Source organism: Azolla caroliniana, unplaced genomic scaffold (assembly GCF_043228905.1).
Source record: "Azolla caroliniana isolate FFs.n. ecotype wild unplaced genomic scaffold, voAzoCaro1.0.p SCAF_15, whole genome shotgun sequence".
Classification (NCBI taxonomy): domain Eukaryota; kingdom Viridiplantae; phylum Streptophyta; class Polypodiopsida; order Salviniales; family Salviniaceae; genus Azolla; species Azolla caroliniana.
This window is the reverse complement of record NW_028230450.1, coordinates 13,752,743-13,770,293: the sequence shown is the minus strand read 5'-3', so window position 1 is coordinate 13,770,293 and position 17,551 is coordinate 13,752,743. Positions and strand designations below refer to the sequence as shown.

Here is a 17,551-nt window from a genome sequence, read left to right as displayed (position 1 = left end):
ACACCCTCAGATGCTGGTAGGACACTTCCTTACCGGTCCATACTCTCTGTGGCGTGTCTCCGTCCAAGGGTACTGAGGGCGATCTGTTTATCACATATGTCGCCGTCGACAGTGCCTCAGCCCAAAACTTCTTGGGTAGTTTTGCATGCGCTAGCATACTCCGAACCCTCTCCATTATGGTCCGGTTCATCCTCTCGGCCAGTCCGTTTAGTTCCGGCGTCTTCGGCACGGTAAATTCGAGCCGGATTCCCTTCGAGCGGCAGTACTCCTCGAACTGCCCCCGGTACTCACCTCCGTTATCTGCTCGAACCGCCTTCAGCTTCCGACCAGTTTCTCTTTCCACTCTCGCGTGGAGCTCTTTGAAGACTGATAACACCTGATCCTTCGTCTTCAGCGGTGTGGCCCACAGCTTCCGGCTGTGGTCATCTATGAACGTCACGAAGTACTGCGCTCCGGCATGTGACTTCGTCTCTACTTGACAAACATCCGTATGCACCAACTCTAGTGGTGCATTACGTCTCATCGGTGGCCTTGGTCGGAAGGAGGTCCGGTTCTGCTTACCAGCCAGACAATCAGTGCACTTCTCTAAGTGCACGTTCTTCACTGGAATGAGGTTGTCGTCTCCAAGCCTCTTCATCCCCTTCTCACTCATGTGACATAGCCTCTTGTGCCACAGCTCACCGGCAGTGTCGGAAGCCACGTTCACTTCTTCCGGACATAACCAGGCATTCATCAGGTACAATGTGTTTACCTTCCGAGCCCGAGCCACAATCAGGCTCCCTTTGCTGAACTTCATGACACCGTTCCGGATGCTACCCGTGTAGCCTTCATCATCTAGCCGACCGGCTGATATCAGGTTCAGACGAACTTCCGGAACGTGTCGGACATCCTTCAACAACAACTTGCATCCGGTTGGTGTTGTCAGCCACACGTCTCCTATGCCGACAATTCAGCATGTTCCTTCATTCCCCATCCGGACACAGCCGTGATCACCGGCTGAGTAGAATGAGAAGCATTTCCGGTCCGGGGTAAGGTGGAACGACGCTCCGGAGTCTACCACCCAGGTCATCTCTTCGCCGGCATGGTTTATCTCACTCTCCTCGGTGATGAGCATCAACTCCTCTTCACTTGCTGCAATTGCCGTCGTTCCCTTCCAGTCCGGCCCCCTCTGGTCTTTACCATTCCGGTCTGTACCGTTCCGGTTCGGGGTTTGCTTCGAATCGGTACCGTCGGTTTCCTTGTCTTTACGGAAATGCCGACAGTTCTTTTGGAAGTGTCCCGGCTTGCCGCAATAGAAACAAGTAGGCCTCCCCCTTGACTTTGACCGTGTCCCCGACTTCTCCCGGTTCTGGGGACTACGGTTTCTATGTCTTCCGCGTTCCGATTCGGTAAGGAGCGCTTTGGAGTCGGAGCTCGTATCTTTGTTTTTCCGACGAGCCTCCTCATCTAGCAAGCTCGACTTTACTCTTGCTAGGGATAACCGTTTTCCTTCCGGCCCGGCGTTGCCCAAAGTGACAACCAACGTCTCCCAGCTATCCGGGAGGGAACCGAGCAGGAGTAGCGCTAGGACCTCATCGGCAAGAGGTACTTCCAATGACGTTGCCTGGTGGATCAGCCCCTGGAAGGCATTCATATGCTCCGCCATGCTGGAGCCATCTTGGTACCGGAGTCTTACTAGCTTCCGGAATACCGACACCTGATTGACAGCATTTTTGTTCTGGAACATTATGCCGATCTTCTCCCAGAGCTCATGAGCCTTGCTCTCTTCATTGAAGTTGTTGTACAGGCTCATGTCGATGAAGCATCGTATGTACGCCGTTGTCTTCATGTGCATCACCTCCCATATCGCGGCGTCGATTTTGTCCGGTCTCTTGTCCCCGAACTGAACCGGCAGCCAGAGGTCTTTAACCACGAGCATGTCCCTCATCTTCGACTTCCACACTGAATAGTTGGAGCCGGTGAGCTTGAATATGCCGCCAAACGATTCGTCCATTTTCTGTGTCGATTTCGCTCTGATACCACTTGTCGAGAACTCGTAGTTCCTTATGTCTGACGATCGGCCACAGCCGAGATTCTTTTCATACACAGAAAAAACAGGTAACGCGACACAATGGGGAGAAATGGTACACAGGAGGTTTACGTGGAAAACCCCAAAATAGGGGAAAAAACCACGGCAGCCCACAGGCTGCAAACTGTCACTATGTAGGAATATACAACAATGAGTTCACTGAGGCAACGACCTCATGCTCTCAGATCTTCGCCACAGGCGGCGGTTACAACAGAGGCAACGACCTCGTCTCTCTCTCTCTCTCTCTGTACAGTTCCGCGCTCTATCTTCTTCTTGCACCAACAAGGAAGAATAACAACAACAAAAACGACACCACTAAAAGTTTGCCCTAAGTCATATTTATACTAATATGACTTTTCGGCTATTTACAAATGTAGCCTCGATGGGCTCTCAGAAACATATTTACGAATATGTCTCTTCCTCCGGTTCATACCGGGCCTGCACCATCCGGCTCTCCGTAGTCGGGTACTCCCCATCTGGTTCATACCGGGCCTACACCATCCGGCTCTCCGCAGTCGGGTACTCCCCATCCGGTTCATACCGGGTCTACACCATCCGGCTCTCCGCAATCGGGTACTCCCCATCCGGTTCATACCGTTTCGGCCTCGGCCGAGTTTGTTCGTCGGCACTGTTCTTCTCCCTTCCCATCCGGAGGGACCTGTTTCCCAACATAACATTGTTTGTTATGCCCCTAGATTATGGGGGTCTCGAAATGCACGAAAACATGGTTGGGACAAAAAGGATGATTTATATTATACGAAGAGATACAAGCTTACAACAATCCCAAGTTGGGGCAAGCCAAAAACGAGGTTTGGGACACATCGAGACTCATCCAAGATCCGTTGGGACAACATCCCTAAAAAATGATGAGGGACTAGAGAGCTTCAAATGTTACAAGTGGAGAGGGTAGAACTCAAAGCTTGGCCAAGATATGACCATAGGGCTAGCCATTGGGAGGGCTAACAGTTGGGACTAGTCATTGGGTAGTCCCTTGGGACTGGCTATCCCAGCCCAAGATGGCACCCCTTTTGGAACTAGGATTAGCCCTTTTTGTGAGTCCCAATTTAGATTAGGACTGCGTCCCAGTTGGGACAGGGCAAGAGCACCAGAAACACTCCCTCGTCCATGATGTGATGCGGTCTCACCATTGATCCCTCCCTCTTTGAACGTCTCAAGAATCTTACTCACGACCATTGCGATTGAACATGTGCACCATCGTGACTACGAGAGGCTTGTGTGTGCCAACCTTATGGTTTTGTGAACCCTGAGTTCTTCTAATTGTTATTGAAGCCAAGGTGTTCATGAATTCCCCCAAAACTTGTGAAGTTGACAATGAGTCGTCTTCCTCGAATTTATAGATTTTAGTAGTTTTTCATTCAATTGAAAAGCCTATTAGATATTCCCTAACCACAAGTTAGGATTTGTTTTATGGGTGGTTTGCAAATGTACATGTCGATTACCAAAACAACTTTTCTTTCATGTGTTCTTTCTCTATGCGGCATACCATTGCTCGCTCATCTCTAGCCCAAGGATGAAACTACAACACCAAATAAAAATGGAATTGTCTATTTTTAGCACACACAACTATTTTTTTCTTTCAAGCATGCACTTGTCCTTATCCTTGCATGGGCGCATGATTTTCGGAAAAGGTATGTCGACCATTCACATTACCAAGCACTCCCTTTGTCGTCATTTGTGTATTATTAGCTCCTTTTCCCCTTTTAATTCTTGTCAATTCATTTGAAACCCTTGACCCTTTCTTCATCAATGGTTTTCATGTTTCCTCTAGTGGCCTTTTGACAAGAATCTCAAGCCTTATAAAACTCGTCTTTTTCATGCTTTTCTCGTATCCCAAATACCACATCATGACAATGTATACTGGTCATATTGTACTTTTGCAAACACAAGCCAAAGAGCGGTGATATCAACCTTCATGCTTGCTTGCTTGCTGTCATTGTATATCACCTCATGTAGGCTTTGAAATGCACATGACGCAAAAGCACCATGAAGCGTTTCTTCTACATGATCTACCTTCTTGCTTGATTGATAAATGAAGTTGCATGATTCAAAGCCAAGGAATCTATTGATTAGGCTAATATAAAATGAGAGTGAGTTTGTAACTAACAAAAATGAAGCCTACCCCTATAAGCCCTTTTTGATCATTTCTAAGAGGGTGATGGAGTTATGAACAGTTCAAAATGTATAGATTTTGAAAAATGGTTAAACAAATGGTGGGTCTGTATATGAGAATTTCCTTACCAAACTATAACATAGTGGACAAGTACTGAATTCTTCTTGTTTGTTGTTTATATCTCTCACAAACCAATAGCATGGTGCTTGTCACTTTCCCAATTAGCACGAGTAGGGGTTAAAGTTGAGAAAGAGCAATAAGTACTTTAGGGGTTTTGTTGATCTACGTTGTGATGATTACATTGAAAAAGGTCACAGAAACGATATCCATTTGTAAAGAATTGGATATGATTCTTGTGCAGCGGAAGATATGTGTGTTATGTGTATGTGTGCAGAGGAAATATATGAGAGAAGAGAAAACACAAGATAGATAGATGCGAAAAATTAAATACTAAAAAAGAAGGTGTATATTCACAAGTAGAAGCAAATACAAAATGTAGTATTACAAGGAGTCATAACTGACTTAGTATGACGTAGGAGGAGGGTGCTTTATATAGTCACACTCTCTCTTCATTAACAAACTACAACAACCACTCTCTTGGGAAATGTGGAGACCCATTAGTCATGGGGAATATAAAACTCATTAGTTATGTGTCATAAAATATGATTCTATGACACATAGTTAATGTGTAGAGAGTAGTGGTGTGACTCTTGACCTTTGATTGATCATAGATTCTCAAAAGTTGTGTTCACATGTTGCACTATGTTGAGCTTGATTCTCAACACCATTTAACCCAAGATTGGGTATCTATGGTAAGAGTAATCCATGTATTTTCAAGTGGGATCCATGTATGGCACATGCCCACTCTAATCGATATTTTTGGGGACAATCTCATATTATAGTTTGTTGTAAGAACCACATGACAAAGCTAGACCTTTTACCCTACCAAAAGGAATAATGTGCTAAATATCAAGGTACGATGTTTGAATCATGTATCTTGATTTTGTTTTTTAATTACCGAATGTTACGCAATCTTAGTCTTCAGTCAAAATGGTGAAAATGCCAATGTTTAAGGGTGTTTTCTATTGTCTACAATAGCATTACGACAATCAACCCCATTAGACTAGTGATGGAATGTGCTCAAAACAGCTTCTCAACCCATGGGTGTTTGACATAAGTGATATTGTTCATACCCCACGCGCATGTGCAGTGATAAGACCTTAAAGCATCTATATGACTCATGTGCGCCAATAGTATTAGGCCCACCATGATGGCTTCTTTGAAAAGGTGATGATGGATCTTGAGAATAGATTCCTATGTACATAAAAAGATGATGATATAACAATGCCACCATGATGACTTGTAGCCATGATAACACACTTTGTTCCACGACATGTGAAAATAGAAAGGCATAGAACATGAAGTATGTGAACCACAATAACTTTGTTGTTTTCCATTGGCAATCCATCATCTCATCTACAAAGTGCATTCTTGACTTCTTTTAGACTTCCACCTGAAGTCAAAACCCAGTTGAATCTATCAATGATTCTTATTATGGTATCATTTAGTGAATGATTATTATCATTTTGTCAGTAGAAACCTGAGGAAAGGTTCCCCCCCTTTTGTGATATCTTAATGCACTTATCGTGACACCTTCAAGACAACCATCAATTTTCCTTGTAGCGGATTCGACCACTTGTGTGGAGAAGTAAGGAATAAAATAAGAACAAGATATTGACACCAATAATCTAAATGGGAATTTGAATAAGAACTTCTCTCAGAGAAACTTTACAATTGCAAATATAAGATGCATTAATACCTTGTTGGTTAAAGATAATGGGGTTCATCGAAGGAAACTTGAGACAATGCTTGATCTGACGTAGGCAAACTACACATGATGGTAATAAAGGCCAAGTTGAATAAATTATTTTCTTGCAAACTGCATGCACAATCACATGCTCATGTATATGCAAGACACAAAAACATTCAAGGATACATGTTCGAATGTCAAGAAAATTTGCTAAGACAAGCTGAGAGAACTTCATAAAGAAGATACATTCATTAATGATATTACCTTAAATAAAATAATTATACGACTCTCTTTATTTGATGGATGTAAAAGCCAAGGAGGATGCAATGATGGAGACATGCTTTGATGGCCTCCCCCAATAGCTCAAATTGTTGAGGATCTCCATCCTCACAATTGAGAAATTATCATATTTCTTCAACCTCTAATTGATGCTTTTGGTAGAAGAAAATCATGTCAACATGCATAACTGTTGGGATTTCGGTCCCTCCGGATGGGATGTCCGGAGATGAATGACGGCAAGCCCGGAGGCTGTTACGGAACCGTATGATGAAGAGTACCCGGCATGAAGCCGGATGAAGAGTACCCGGCTGCGGATCCGGATGATGAAGACCCCGGTTACGGAGCCGGATGCTGAAGACCCCGGTTACGGAGCCGGATGACGTATGTACCCGGAGAGAGATCCGGATGCGGGGACATATTTGTGAATATGTTTGCCAAGGGCCCTTGAGGCTATATTTGTAAATAGCCCGAAAGTCATATGTGTATAAATATGACTTAGGGCAAACAGTTTTATGTTGTTGCTCATTTTTATGCGAAGTGAGAGCAGCCGAGAGAGAGAGAGAGAGAGAGAGACGAAGAGGTCGTTGCCTCTGTGTATTGCCGCCGTCTGTGGTGAAGACAGTGAGCTCAAGGTTGTTGCCTTGTAGCTTCACCAGTGTACATCCCTGTTCATAGTGATAGTTGGAGTTAGAGGACTCCCGTGGTTTTTCCCATTTAGGGTTTTCCACGCAAAATATCCAGTGTACCTTTCTCTCTATTGTCCCTGTGCACTTTGTATTTCCCGTTTACTGTGAGTTGATCCTATTCCTCGGTTGTGGCCGAGCACCGTTTTGTAACAATTTGGTATCAGAGCGACGGTAACACAGAAAATGGAAGGCGGCAACAGCGGGCAGCCGGGGATGATGGTGCTGAATGCGCAGAACTACGCCGACTGGAAGATAAAGATGGAGGATCTGCTCATTGTTCGGGACCTGTATGAACCGATCGACAGGTCGGAAATACCCAAGGGGGTACTTGAGACGGAATGGAGGCTTCTGAACCGGAAAGCCGTTGCAACCATTCGGCAATACGTCGACGTGAGCGTTCTACAACATGTGGCGAACGACACCAACGCATATGAGATGTGGCGGAAGCTGTCGGGCCTCTACGAGAGGAAGAATGCGTTGAACCGGACCTCCCTGATGAGGAAGATAGTGAACCTCAAGTACCGGGATGACGAGAGTATGGTGGAACACGTAAGCACGTTCATGGGATTCGTGAACCAGCTTGCGGCGATCAAGTTCCCGTTGGAGGATGCAATGCAAGCCATCATCCTGATGTGTACATTGCCGAAAAGCTGGGAGAACTTGGTGGTGACTCTCAACACCTCCTGCACCGAAGATAACTTGTCCCTACAAACGGTAAAGACAAGTATTTTGAACGAAGAAGCGCGTCGGAGAGATAAAGAACCGGCCACCGACTCGAAGGCGCTGCTTGCCGAATCGGAACGGGGAAGACAACGGAACCGGAGTCCGCAAAGACGGGAGAAGTCGGGGACCCGGTCGCAGTCAAGAGGAAGGCCCACATGCTTCCACTGTGGGAAGCCGGGGCACTTCCGGAAGAATTGTCGGCATTACCGAAAAGACAACGGAGCCGACGACACCGATTCGAAGAAGTCACCGGAGCGAAACGGTGCATACCGGGGAGCCACGGACCGGAGAGGTCCGGATCGGCGAGGGCAGGACCGGAAAGGAACGACGGCACTCGCGGCAAGTGAAGAAGAGATAATGCTCATTACCGGAGAGAGGGAACTGAACCTTGCCGGTGAAGAGATGACCTGGGTGGTCGATTCCGGAGCGTCGTTCCACCTGACCCCGGAGAAGAAATACTTCTCATCCTACACAGCCGGTGAGCACGGCTGTGTCCGGATGGGAAATGAAGGTACATGCCGGATTGCCGGCATAGGAGACGTGTGGCTGATGACATCAACCGGATGCAAGATGCTGCTGAAGGATGTTCGACACATTCCGGAGGTTCGATTGAACCTGATTTCGACCGGGAGGCTAGACGATGAAGGCTACACGGGTAGCATCCGGAACGGTGTCATGAAGTTCAGCAAAGGGAGCCTGATAGTGGCTCGGGCCCGGAAGGTCAACACACTGTACCTGATGAATTCCCGGCTATGTCCGGAGGAGCTGAACGTGGCAGCTGGCACTGCTGGTGAGCTATGGCACAAGAGACTGTGCCACATGAGCGAGAAGGGGATGAAGAGGCTTGCAGAAGACAACCTTATTCCAGTGAAGCATGTGCACCTGGAGAAGTGCACCGATTGCCTGGCCGGTAAGCAGAACCGAACCTCCTTCCACTCAAGGCCACCGACGAGACGTAGCGCACCATTGGAGTTGGTGCACACTCACGTGTGTCAAGTAGAAACGAAGTCACATGGCGGAGCCCAGTACTTCGTGACATTCATTGATGACCACAGCCGGAAGCTGTGGATGGCATCGTTGAAGACAAAGGACCAAGTGTTGTGCGTCTTCAAAGAATTCCACGCGAGAGTGGAAAGGGAATCCGGCAAGAAGCTGAAAGCGATACGAGCGGATAACGGAGGGGAATACCGGGGGCAGTTCGAGGAGTACTGTCGCTCGAAGGGAATCCGGCTCGAGTTTACTGTGCCGAAGACTCCGGAACTGAACGGGCTGGCCGAGAGGATGAACCGGACCATAATGGAGAGGGTCCGGAGTATGCTGGCGCATGCGAAATTACCCAAGGGGTTTTGGGCTGAGGCAATGTCGACGGCGACGTATGTGATAAATAGATCACCCTCAGTACCTTTGGACGGAGACACGCCGCAGAAAGTGTGGACCGGTAAGGAAGTGTCCTACCGGCATCTGAAGGTGTTCGGGTGTCTCGCATACGTGCATGTGGCAAAGGACCGGAGAGGAAAGTTAGATCCAAAGACCCGGCCATGCATATTCCTCGGTTACGGCGACGACGAGTTCGGCTACCGAGTATGGGACCCGGTCGACAAGAAGATATTCAGGAGTCGAGATATCATCTTCATGGAGGACAAGACACTCGCCGACTGGGAGTCGGAGAAGAAGATGAAGAGCTCCAAGTCGACCGGTGAGAATCAACTCTACGAAGAGCAGTCCCGACCGGCAAGGGACCGGTTAGCACTCGAGGATCCGGCCGAAGACGGTGAAGAAACAGAACCGGCCGAGGAAGATGAAACTGATACCGGAACCGGCCCCGATCTCGAAATGGATTCGGATGAAGAGGAAACGGAGGAGCCGGTTACCGAAGCTCCGGAACGGAGATATCCTCTAAGAGAGAGAAGGGCCCCCCGGAGATTCCCGGAACCAGAGCACGTGCTGCTAACCGACGAGGGGGAGCCGGAGAGTTTTGAAGAAGCAAAGCTTGACACCCATAGCCGCAGGTGGTTGAGTGCCATGCAGGAGGAGATGGATTCCCTGCATGAGAACCACACATATGAACTTGTGGAGTTGCCGAAAGGAAAGCGGGCACTTCGAAACAAGTGGGTGTTCAAGCTGAAACCGGGAGATGCCGGAAACCCCCCGAGATACAAAGCCAGGATCGTGGTGAAGGGGTTCCAGCAGAAGAAGGGCGTCGACTTCGACGAGATATTTGCCCCGGTAGTGAAGATGACCTCCATCCGGACGGTGCTGAGCATAGCGGCAAGCGTGGACCTCGAGGTAGAACAGATGGACGTGAAGACGGCATTCCTTCACGGTGACCTCGAAGAAGAGATCTACATGCAGCAACCGGAAGGATTCGAGAAGAAAGGGAAGGAGCACCTGGTATGCCGGTTGAAGAAGAGCCTTTACGGACTGAAGCAAGCTCCCCGGCAATGGTACCGGAAGTTCGACTCTTTCATGACCGACGAAGGGTACCACAAAACGCAGTCCGATCACTGCGTGTTTGTGAAGAAGTTCGAAGGAGGAGACTTCCTAATACTCCTCCTGTACGTGGACGACATGTTGATCGTCGGACGGGACCAGGTCAAGATACGGATGCTGAAGAAAGCGCTTCACCGAACCTTCTCAATGAAGGACCTGGGTCCGGCAAGGCAAATACTAGGGATGCACATCATCCGGGACCGGAAGAAGAAGCAGTTGTGGCTGTCACAGGAGAAGTACGTGACAAAGGTGCTTCACCGGTTCAACATGTCGGAAGCAAGACCGGTCGGGTCAACCCTCCCGGCAAACTGCAAGTTGTCCAGCAAGCAAAGCCCCAAGACAAAGGCTGAGAAGGAGGACATGATGAAAGTACCATATGCCTCTGTCGTCGGAAGCTTGATGTACGCAATGGTGTGTACAAGACCGGACATAGGATATGCAGTTGGAGTGGTGAGCCGGTACATGAGCAATCCCGGCAAAGAGCACTGGAACGCGGTCAAGTGGATACTCCGATACCTGAAGGGCACGGCAAACGTGTACCTCCGATTCGGCTCCGGTAAGCCCGAACTCGACGGCTTTACCGATTCGGATATGTCGGCTGATGCAGATACCAGCCGGTCCACATCAGGGTATGTGATGACGTATGCAGGTGGAGCTGTTTCGTGGCAGTCGAGGCTGCAGAAGACGGTTGCGCTGTCAACCACGGAGGCGGAGTACATGGCGGCTGTTGAAGCCGGCAAGGAAATAATATGGATGAAGGACTTCATTAGAGAGCTCGGTATCCGGCAGGAGGAGTACCGACTCTACTGCGACAGTCAGAGTGCCATCCACCTTGCGAAGAACGCGGCCTACCATTCCCGGACGAAACACATCCAGCGTAGATACCACTGGATCCGGGAGAGGATAGAAGACAAGGAGTTCGTGCTGACGAAGATCCACACGGACGAGAACGGGTCGGATATGCTGACCAAGGTGCTCACACCCGACAAGCTGGAAGCATGCCGGAAGAGGATCGGGTTGGAGAGACATCCCATGCCGAAGTGAAGGGGGAGTTTGTTGGGATTTCGGTCCCTCCGGATGGGATGTCCGGAGATGAATGACGGCAAGCCCGGAGGCTGTTACGGAACCGTATGATGAAGAGTACCCGGCATGAAGCCGGATGAAGAGTACCCGGCTGCGGATCCGGATGATGAAGACCCCGGTTACGGAGCCGGATGCTGAAGACCCCGGTTACGGAGCCGGATGACGTATGTACCCGGAGAGAGATCCGGATGCGGGGACATATTTGTGAATATGTTTGCCAAGGGCCCTTGAGGCTATATTTGTAAATAGCCCGAAAGTCATATGTGTATAAATATGACTTAGGGCAAACAGTTTTATGTTGTTGCTCATTTTTATGCGAAGTGAGAGCAGCCGAGAGAGAGAGAGAGAGAGAGAGACGAAGAGGTCGTTGCCTCTGTGTATTGCCGCCGTCTGTGGCGAAGACAGTGAGCTCAAGGTTGTTGCCTTGTAGCTTCACCAGTGTACATCCCTGTTCATAGTGATAGTTGGAGTTAGAGGACTCCCGTGGTTTTTCCCATTTAGGGTTTTCCACGCAAAATATCCAGTGTACCTTTCTCTCTATTGTCCCTGTGCACTTTGTATTTCCCGTTTACTGTGAGTTGATCCTATTCCTCGGTTGTGGCCGAGGAAACTTGAGACAATGCTTGATCTGACGTAGGCAAACTACACATGATGGTAATAAAGGCCAAGTTGAATAAATTATTTTCTTGCAAACTGCATGCACAATCACATGCTCATGTATATGCAAGACACAAAAACATTCAAGGATACATGTTCGAATGTCAAGAAAATTTGCTAAGACAAGCTGAGAGAACTTCATAAAGAAGATACATTCATTAATGATATTACCTTAAATAAAATAATTATACGACTCTCTTTATTTGATGGATGTAAAAGCCAAGGAGGATGCAATGATGGAGACATGCTTTGATGGCCTCCCCCAATAGCTCAAATTGTTGAGGATCTCCATCCTCACAATTGAGAAATTATCATATTTCTTCAACCTCTAATTGATGCTTTTGGTAGAAGAAAATCATGTCAACATGCATAACATAGTCTTAGAGAGCCAAATTATCTACCCCACACTCCAATGGGGGTTGTGGACAGAAGAGAAATACGAATATATAGTGGGCAACACAATTAAGGAGGAAACCACATACAATATGCGAATTCCAAACCTTATCATGAAAATGGGAGTGGAAGAAGAAAATCCAAAAGAAGTGATAGTTTGAATGGTGGAGCAAACTTCTAAAACAAAACACAATGTTGGTATTGAGGCAATCCTAGCCACATTGAGGCAAATTGTCTCAAGAAGAAAAGTGATGCCAAGAATCTTTGACAACTCAATAATTATGCTATCAACTCCTCCCATGATGATTATGGGTGATATATTTGTACTAAGTCCCAAGGAAAACTCCAAATTAATGAACACAATCAAGATTGAGGCACATTGTTCTTGAACTTGGGTGCATCCAGTCACGTGACAAGTTATGTTGAATGGTTCCACGATCTATGAACTCACAAATGGCCTACTGTTAGCTTATGATCATTCTAATTGGTCCTTTGTTTCCAGGTTAATGCATACATTGGGCTTTACCACATATGTGTCGGGACATATTTTTTTTCGGACAAGATACAATATCATAAGTTATGCTTAATGTTGGAGTTACATTAGATATTGCCCTCATGAGATTTGTTTGTTAAGGATGTCCACTAAGCCCATTGTTGTTTGCTACTATTACTCATCCATTGTTGATGATATTATCAAAACTTACAACTAATGGTGATGTTGTGGGGTGCATTTGGTAGAATGTGCCTTGGCACATGATGCTTTCATGTTTCAATGAGCCTTACGTGAGAATCTTGAGAAGGGCATTGGTATCTGGATAACATATTAATGGGAGAAACTCTAGTCTCATCTCATGTATTTAGAAGGATTCAGAATATTTAGGATGACAAGGGTTGTGGTTGGAAAAGGCTCTATTTGTAAACATTTGCGATATCCATTGGGAGTGAATGTTATGAATGGCCAATTGATTGAATGGATGAATAGTAAGTTAAGGGATAAGTTCGTGCATTGGAAGTCACAATCTTGGCCATTTCATGTACGGGTGAAGGTTTACAATGTAATTATAAAATCCATGATATTATATTACTTGTTAGAAGGTTTTGCATTCCATTTTGCAACCACATCGATATTTTGTTTTGGAGAAAGTGGGATAAGATGGGAATCACATGGGTCGTGTGGAACCATTTAGCAAAACCCCTAACCGTTTGGAGAGAGTTGCAATATTGGACGTCTCTATACATAAAATGGCTCATACATTTTCATTATCGCAACACATGTCTTCACACTCATAACCATGGATATGTACTCTCCAATATTTCATCGAGAACGAGGGCACAATACATGAGAGGACAATGATTTAAGGCACATCATGGTGGTGATTGCTAAACATAAAAGAGTATTCCACTTAAGATTCCTTGTTCTTCATGATGTGTTCAACACTTGGGTGGTCTCATGTCATGAAGTGCTATCCTTATATTGTCCGGAAACCATCATCTACTACCAGTGTAGTGTTTTTCGCCCACAATTAATAATACAAGAGATTTTTCACCGACAATTATAGAGGAGATTTTTTGCACCCACAATTATACAAGATATTTTTTAACCCATAACCATAATTATACAAGAGATTTTATATGTGTCTCTTCTCCATAAGGAAGAAGGAAGAAGGAAGAAGAAGAAGAAGAAGAAGAAGAAGAAAAGAGACACATATAAAACAGAAGAAGAAGGAAGAAGGAAGAAGAAGAAGAAGAAGAAGAAGAAGAAAATAGACACATATTATAAAACAGAAGAAGGAAGAAGGAAGAAGAAGAAGAAGAGGAAGAAGAAGAAGAAGAAGAAAAAAAGAGAGATTCTTCTTCTTCTTCTTCTTCTTCTTCTTCATTCTGCCTCCTGTGAAGAAGTAACCCGCCTTTCGCGTTGTGTGCGCACAGAGACAGTACGGGGCTATGCGCAGGTTATGTCTTGGAGGTCGCAGAGCTCATGATTAGTGGTAGTAGTAGTAGTAGTAGTAGTAGTAGTAGTAGTAGTAGTAGTAGTAGTAGTAGTACTGCTGCTGCGGTTCCTTATGCTAGTTGTGCTGCTGATCCCATAAGTACAGCACGCCATGCCCAGCTGCTAATCAGATCCCTAAAATGCTGCGGGAAACTGGCTGGCGATCCCCGGCAGCTTCATGCAGATGCTGTCCGCAAGGGCTTGTTCCCCACTGACCATCGCATAACCACTTCCCTTGTGTACACCTACTTCAAATGCAATGCCATCACAGAAGCACAGCAAGCTTTCCAGCACCTTCCATCCCGGGATGTTGTGTCATGGAGTGCACTGATTTGTGGATATGCCCAGCACGGCCTCGCTCGTGAAGCCATCCGTTGCTTCAGGATCATGGAACAAGAGGGCATCACCCCCGATGCAATCACCTTTGTGTGCATATTGAAAGCTTGTATCAGCTTGGGATCGACAGCTCCGGTGCTAGGAGAAGAGATACATGCAAAGGCCCACAAGCAGGGGTTATTGAAGAACAATCTTATGCTTGGAAATGCGCTGGTCAACATGTATGCTAAATGTGGCATGTTGGAAAACGCACAAAGAGTCTTCGATGAGCTTCCCACTCGGGATGTCATATCATGGAATGCATTGATCACTGGCTACAGCCAGCAAATGCATGTTGCTCAAGCTTTCTATTGTTTCAGGCGGATGCAAGATGAGGGAATTCCGGCAGATGCTGTCACTGCTTTGTGCCTTTTGAAAGCTTGTGCCAGCACAGGATCACTCAAGTTAGGGGAAGAGATACATGTGAAGTTATGCAATCAAGGATTCGGTGTAGAACAAGGTGGGGTGCTAGGTACAGCACTGATGGACATGTATGCAAAGTGTGGTCTACTGGGTAAAGCAAAACAAGTGTTTGACAATCTTCCGACGCTGGATGTTGTATCTTGCAATGTTCTCATGGATGGCTACTTGCAGCATGGGCTCATGGATGACGTTCTGAAATGCTTCAGGAGGATGGAAGAAGAGGATATCTTGCCTGACAGAACCACTTTTCTTTGTGCTTTGAAGGCTTGTAGCAACATAAGAGCTCTTGAGATGGGAGAAGAAATACACGAGAAGATCAATATGCAGAGGCTATTAGACAAAGACATTTTTATTATAACAACATTGGTGGACATGTATGCCAAGTGTGGCGTGCTAGTAAAAGCACAGCAGGTATTTGATAAGCTTCTAGTACGAGATGTTGTGTCATGGAATGTGCTCATTGCTGGGTATGTGAAATGTGGTCATGTTGATGAAGCCTTGAGTTTTTTTCAACAGATGCAAGATGAGGGAGTCTCCCCAGATGCACTCACATTTGCTCTCATTTCTAAAGGCTGTAGTACTATAGGATCTCTCGAGCTAGGAAAAGTGATACATACCAAGGTATACAATCTGGGTGTTTTAGAAAAAGATGTCATACTTTGCACTAGTTTGGTGGATTTGTATTCCAAATGCAGTGTGTTGGAAAGAGCGCAAGAAGTTTTTGATGAACTTCAAGTACGAGATGTCGTGGCTTGGAATGCCTTGATTGCAGGATATGTTGAGCATGATTATGGACACGAAGCATTGACATGCTTTTGGCAAATGCAAAATGAGGGCATCTGTCCAGATGCGATCACATTTACGAACGTGTTGCAAGCATGTGGCAACATGGGATCTCTTGGGACAGGAGAAGAAATACATGCCAGAATCAGTAAGGATTTGCTGTTTGAAAAGGATGTTATAGTTGGCAGCACATTGGTGGAAATGTATGCTAAGTGTGGTCTGCTAGTAAAAGCCCAAGATGTATTCAACGAGCTTCCTATATGGGATGTTGCGGCATGGAATGCACTAATAGCTGGCTATGCACAGATTGGTCAAACAAAAAAAGTTTCATATTTATTCAGAAGAATGGTGGCAGATCAGGTAATGCCAGATATATTCACCTTCACTGCATTACTCAATGGATGTAGCCACTCAGGCTTAGTGGAGGAGGGTCATTTTGTCTTCAATAAGATGCAAACGTTGTATTATCTCATCCCAACTTTGAAACAATACACATGTATGGTTGACCTTCTTTGCCGTGCCGGCCATTTTTCAAAAGCCATGCTTGTGATTGAGAATATCCCATCTTTTGAACAGCTCCCCCTGTTGTTAGTGTTCTTGGGTGCTTGTAAAAAATGGTCAAACCTCGAGCTGGGAAAGTGGGCATTTGAGAAATCATTGAAGTTGGATGAAAAGTGTGATATTGCATATGTTTGCATGCAAAACATATATTCCCTGGCTCGTATGCATGCTGACAATGGATAACTCTTATTCCGACAATAGATAACTCTTATGCTGATAATGGGTAAACCTTAACATTGAAGGTTCCATAGGTTATGAGGCCATAGCCTAAATTGATGATCAAAATGCCCCAGGGACTATGTTTAACAAGTTTGCCTATACATGGAAAAAAATGTGCACCAAAAATTTCCTTGTCTTCTATGACAAAATTCATAGAAGTGCAACGATCTATGACACGAGGCAATGATCTAAGTGCAAGATGTGGTCTAAAATCAAGACAATATCTATGTGTAGACATGCAAATGAGGCTGTGGCTTTTCTCTAACTAAGAGGAACATGTTCAAGCATGAAGACCACTACTGGTAGTCTCTCTTGATTGGGTCCATAATATTAATTAGAAGACTTGTTGTCGTGGTTTAGTATTCTTATATGCGTGTCATGTCGAGCAATGCAACATGTTTGCTCATGCTACAATTTCACCAAAATATGGCAAATGTGACCACATCCATCAATATCTATGTTTGTCATTATCCGTGAATCAACATAACCAACAAGGAGGTTGAGGAAAGGAAGTAAGGCGGTTGTGGCAACTACATTATTGAGTCACTCTCACACACCATGGTTAAAGAACAATACTCAAACACCATCTCCCACTATTGCCAATGGCACTAATACAATAAGCTGTCCCTTCAATTTCGTTTACCCATTTGTCTTTTTGGTCATCCACAATGAAGTGATCACAACCAATCAACATCTAATAATAGGTGCATATTATACAATCATTGTTGTTCCTTGACCAATAATAGACTTTTGATGTAGTGGAATATATAATTTGGTCTTTGAGAATTAATGGCCATTGAGATAAATAAAATATTAGGAACTTGTCTACTTCCTACATTAAGGGGAGTTTTGAAAATGTTATAAACTTTGCTTGATATTG

The 17,551-nt window shown here is 45.7% G+C and overlaps 1 protein-coding gene across 1 annotated transcript; it reads left to right on the top strand.

Annotated features, from left to right (window-relative positions):
- Positions 1 to 14,215: 14,215 nt before the first annotated feature.
- LOC147854713 (pentatricopeptide repeat-containing protein At3g09040, mitochondrial-like) lies at positions 14,216 to 17,314 on the top strand. The gene is made up of 2 exons (XM_087331207.1): positions 14,216 to 15,519; positions 15,625 to 17,314. The coding sequence occupies exons 1-2, from the start codon at positions 14,299 to 14,301 to the stop codon at positions 16,633 to 16,635; spliced, it is 2,232 nt and encodes a 743-aa protein (XP_087187333.1). The 5' UTR covers positions 14,216 to 14,298; the 3' UTR covers positions 16,636 to 17,314.
- Positions 17,315 to 17,551: the final 237 nt, after the last annotated feature.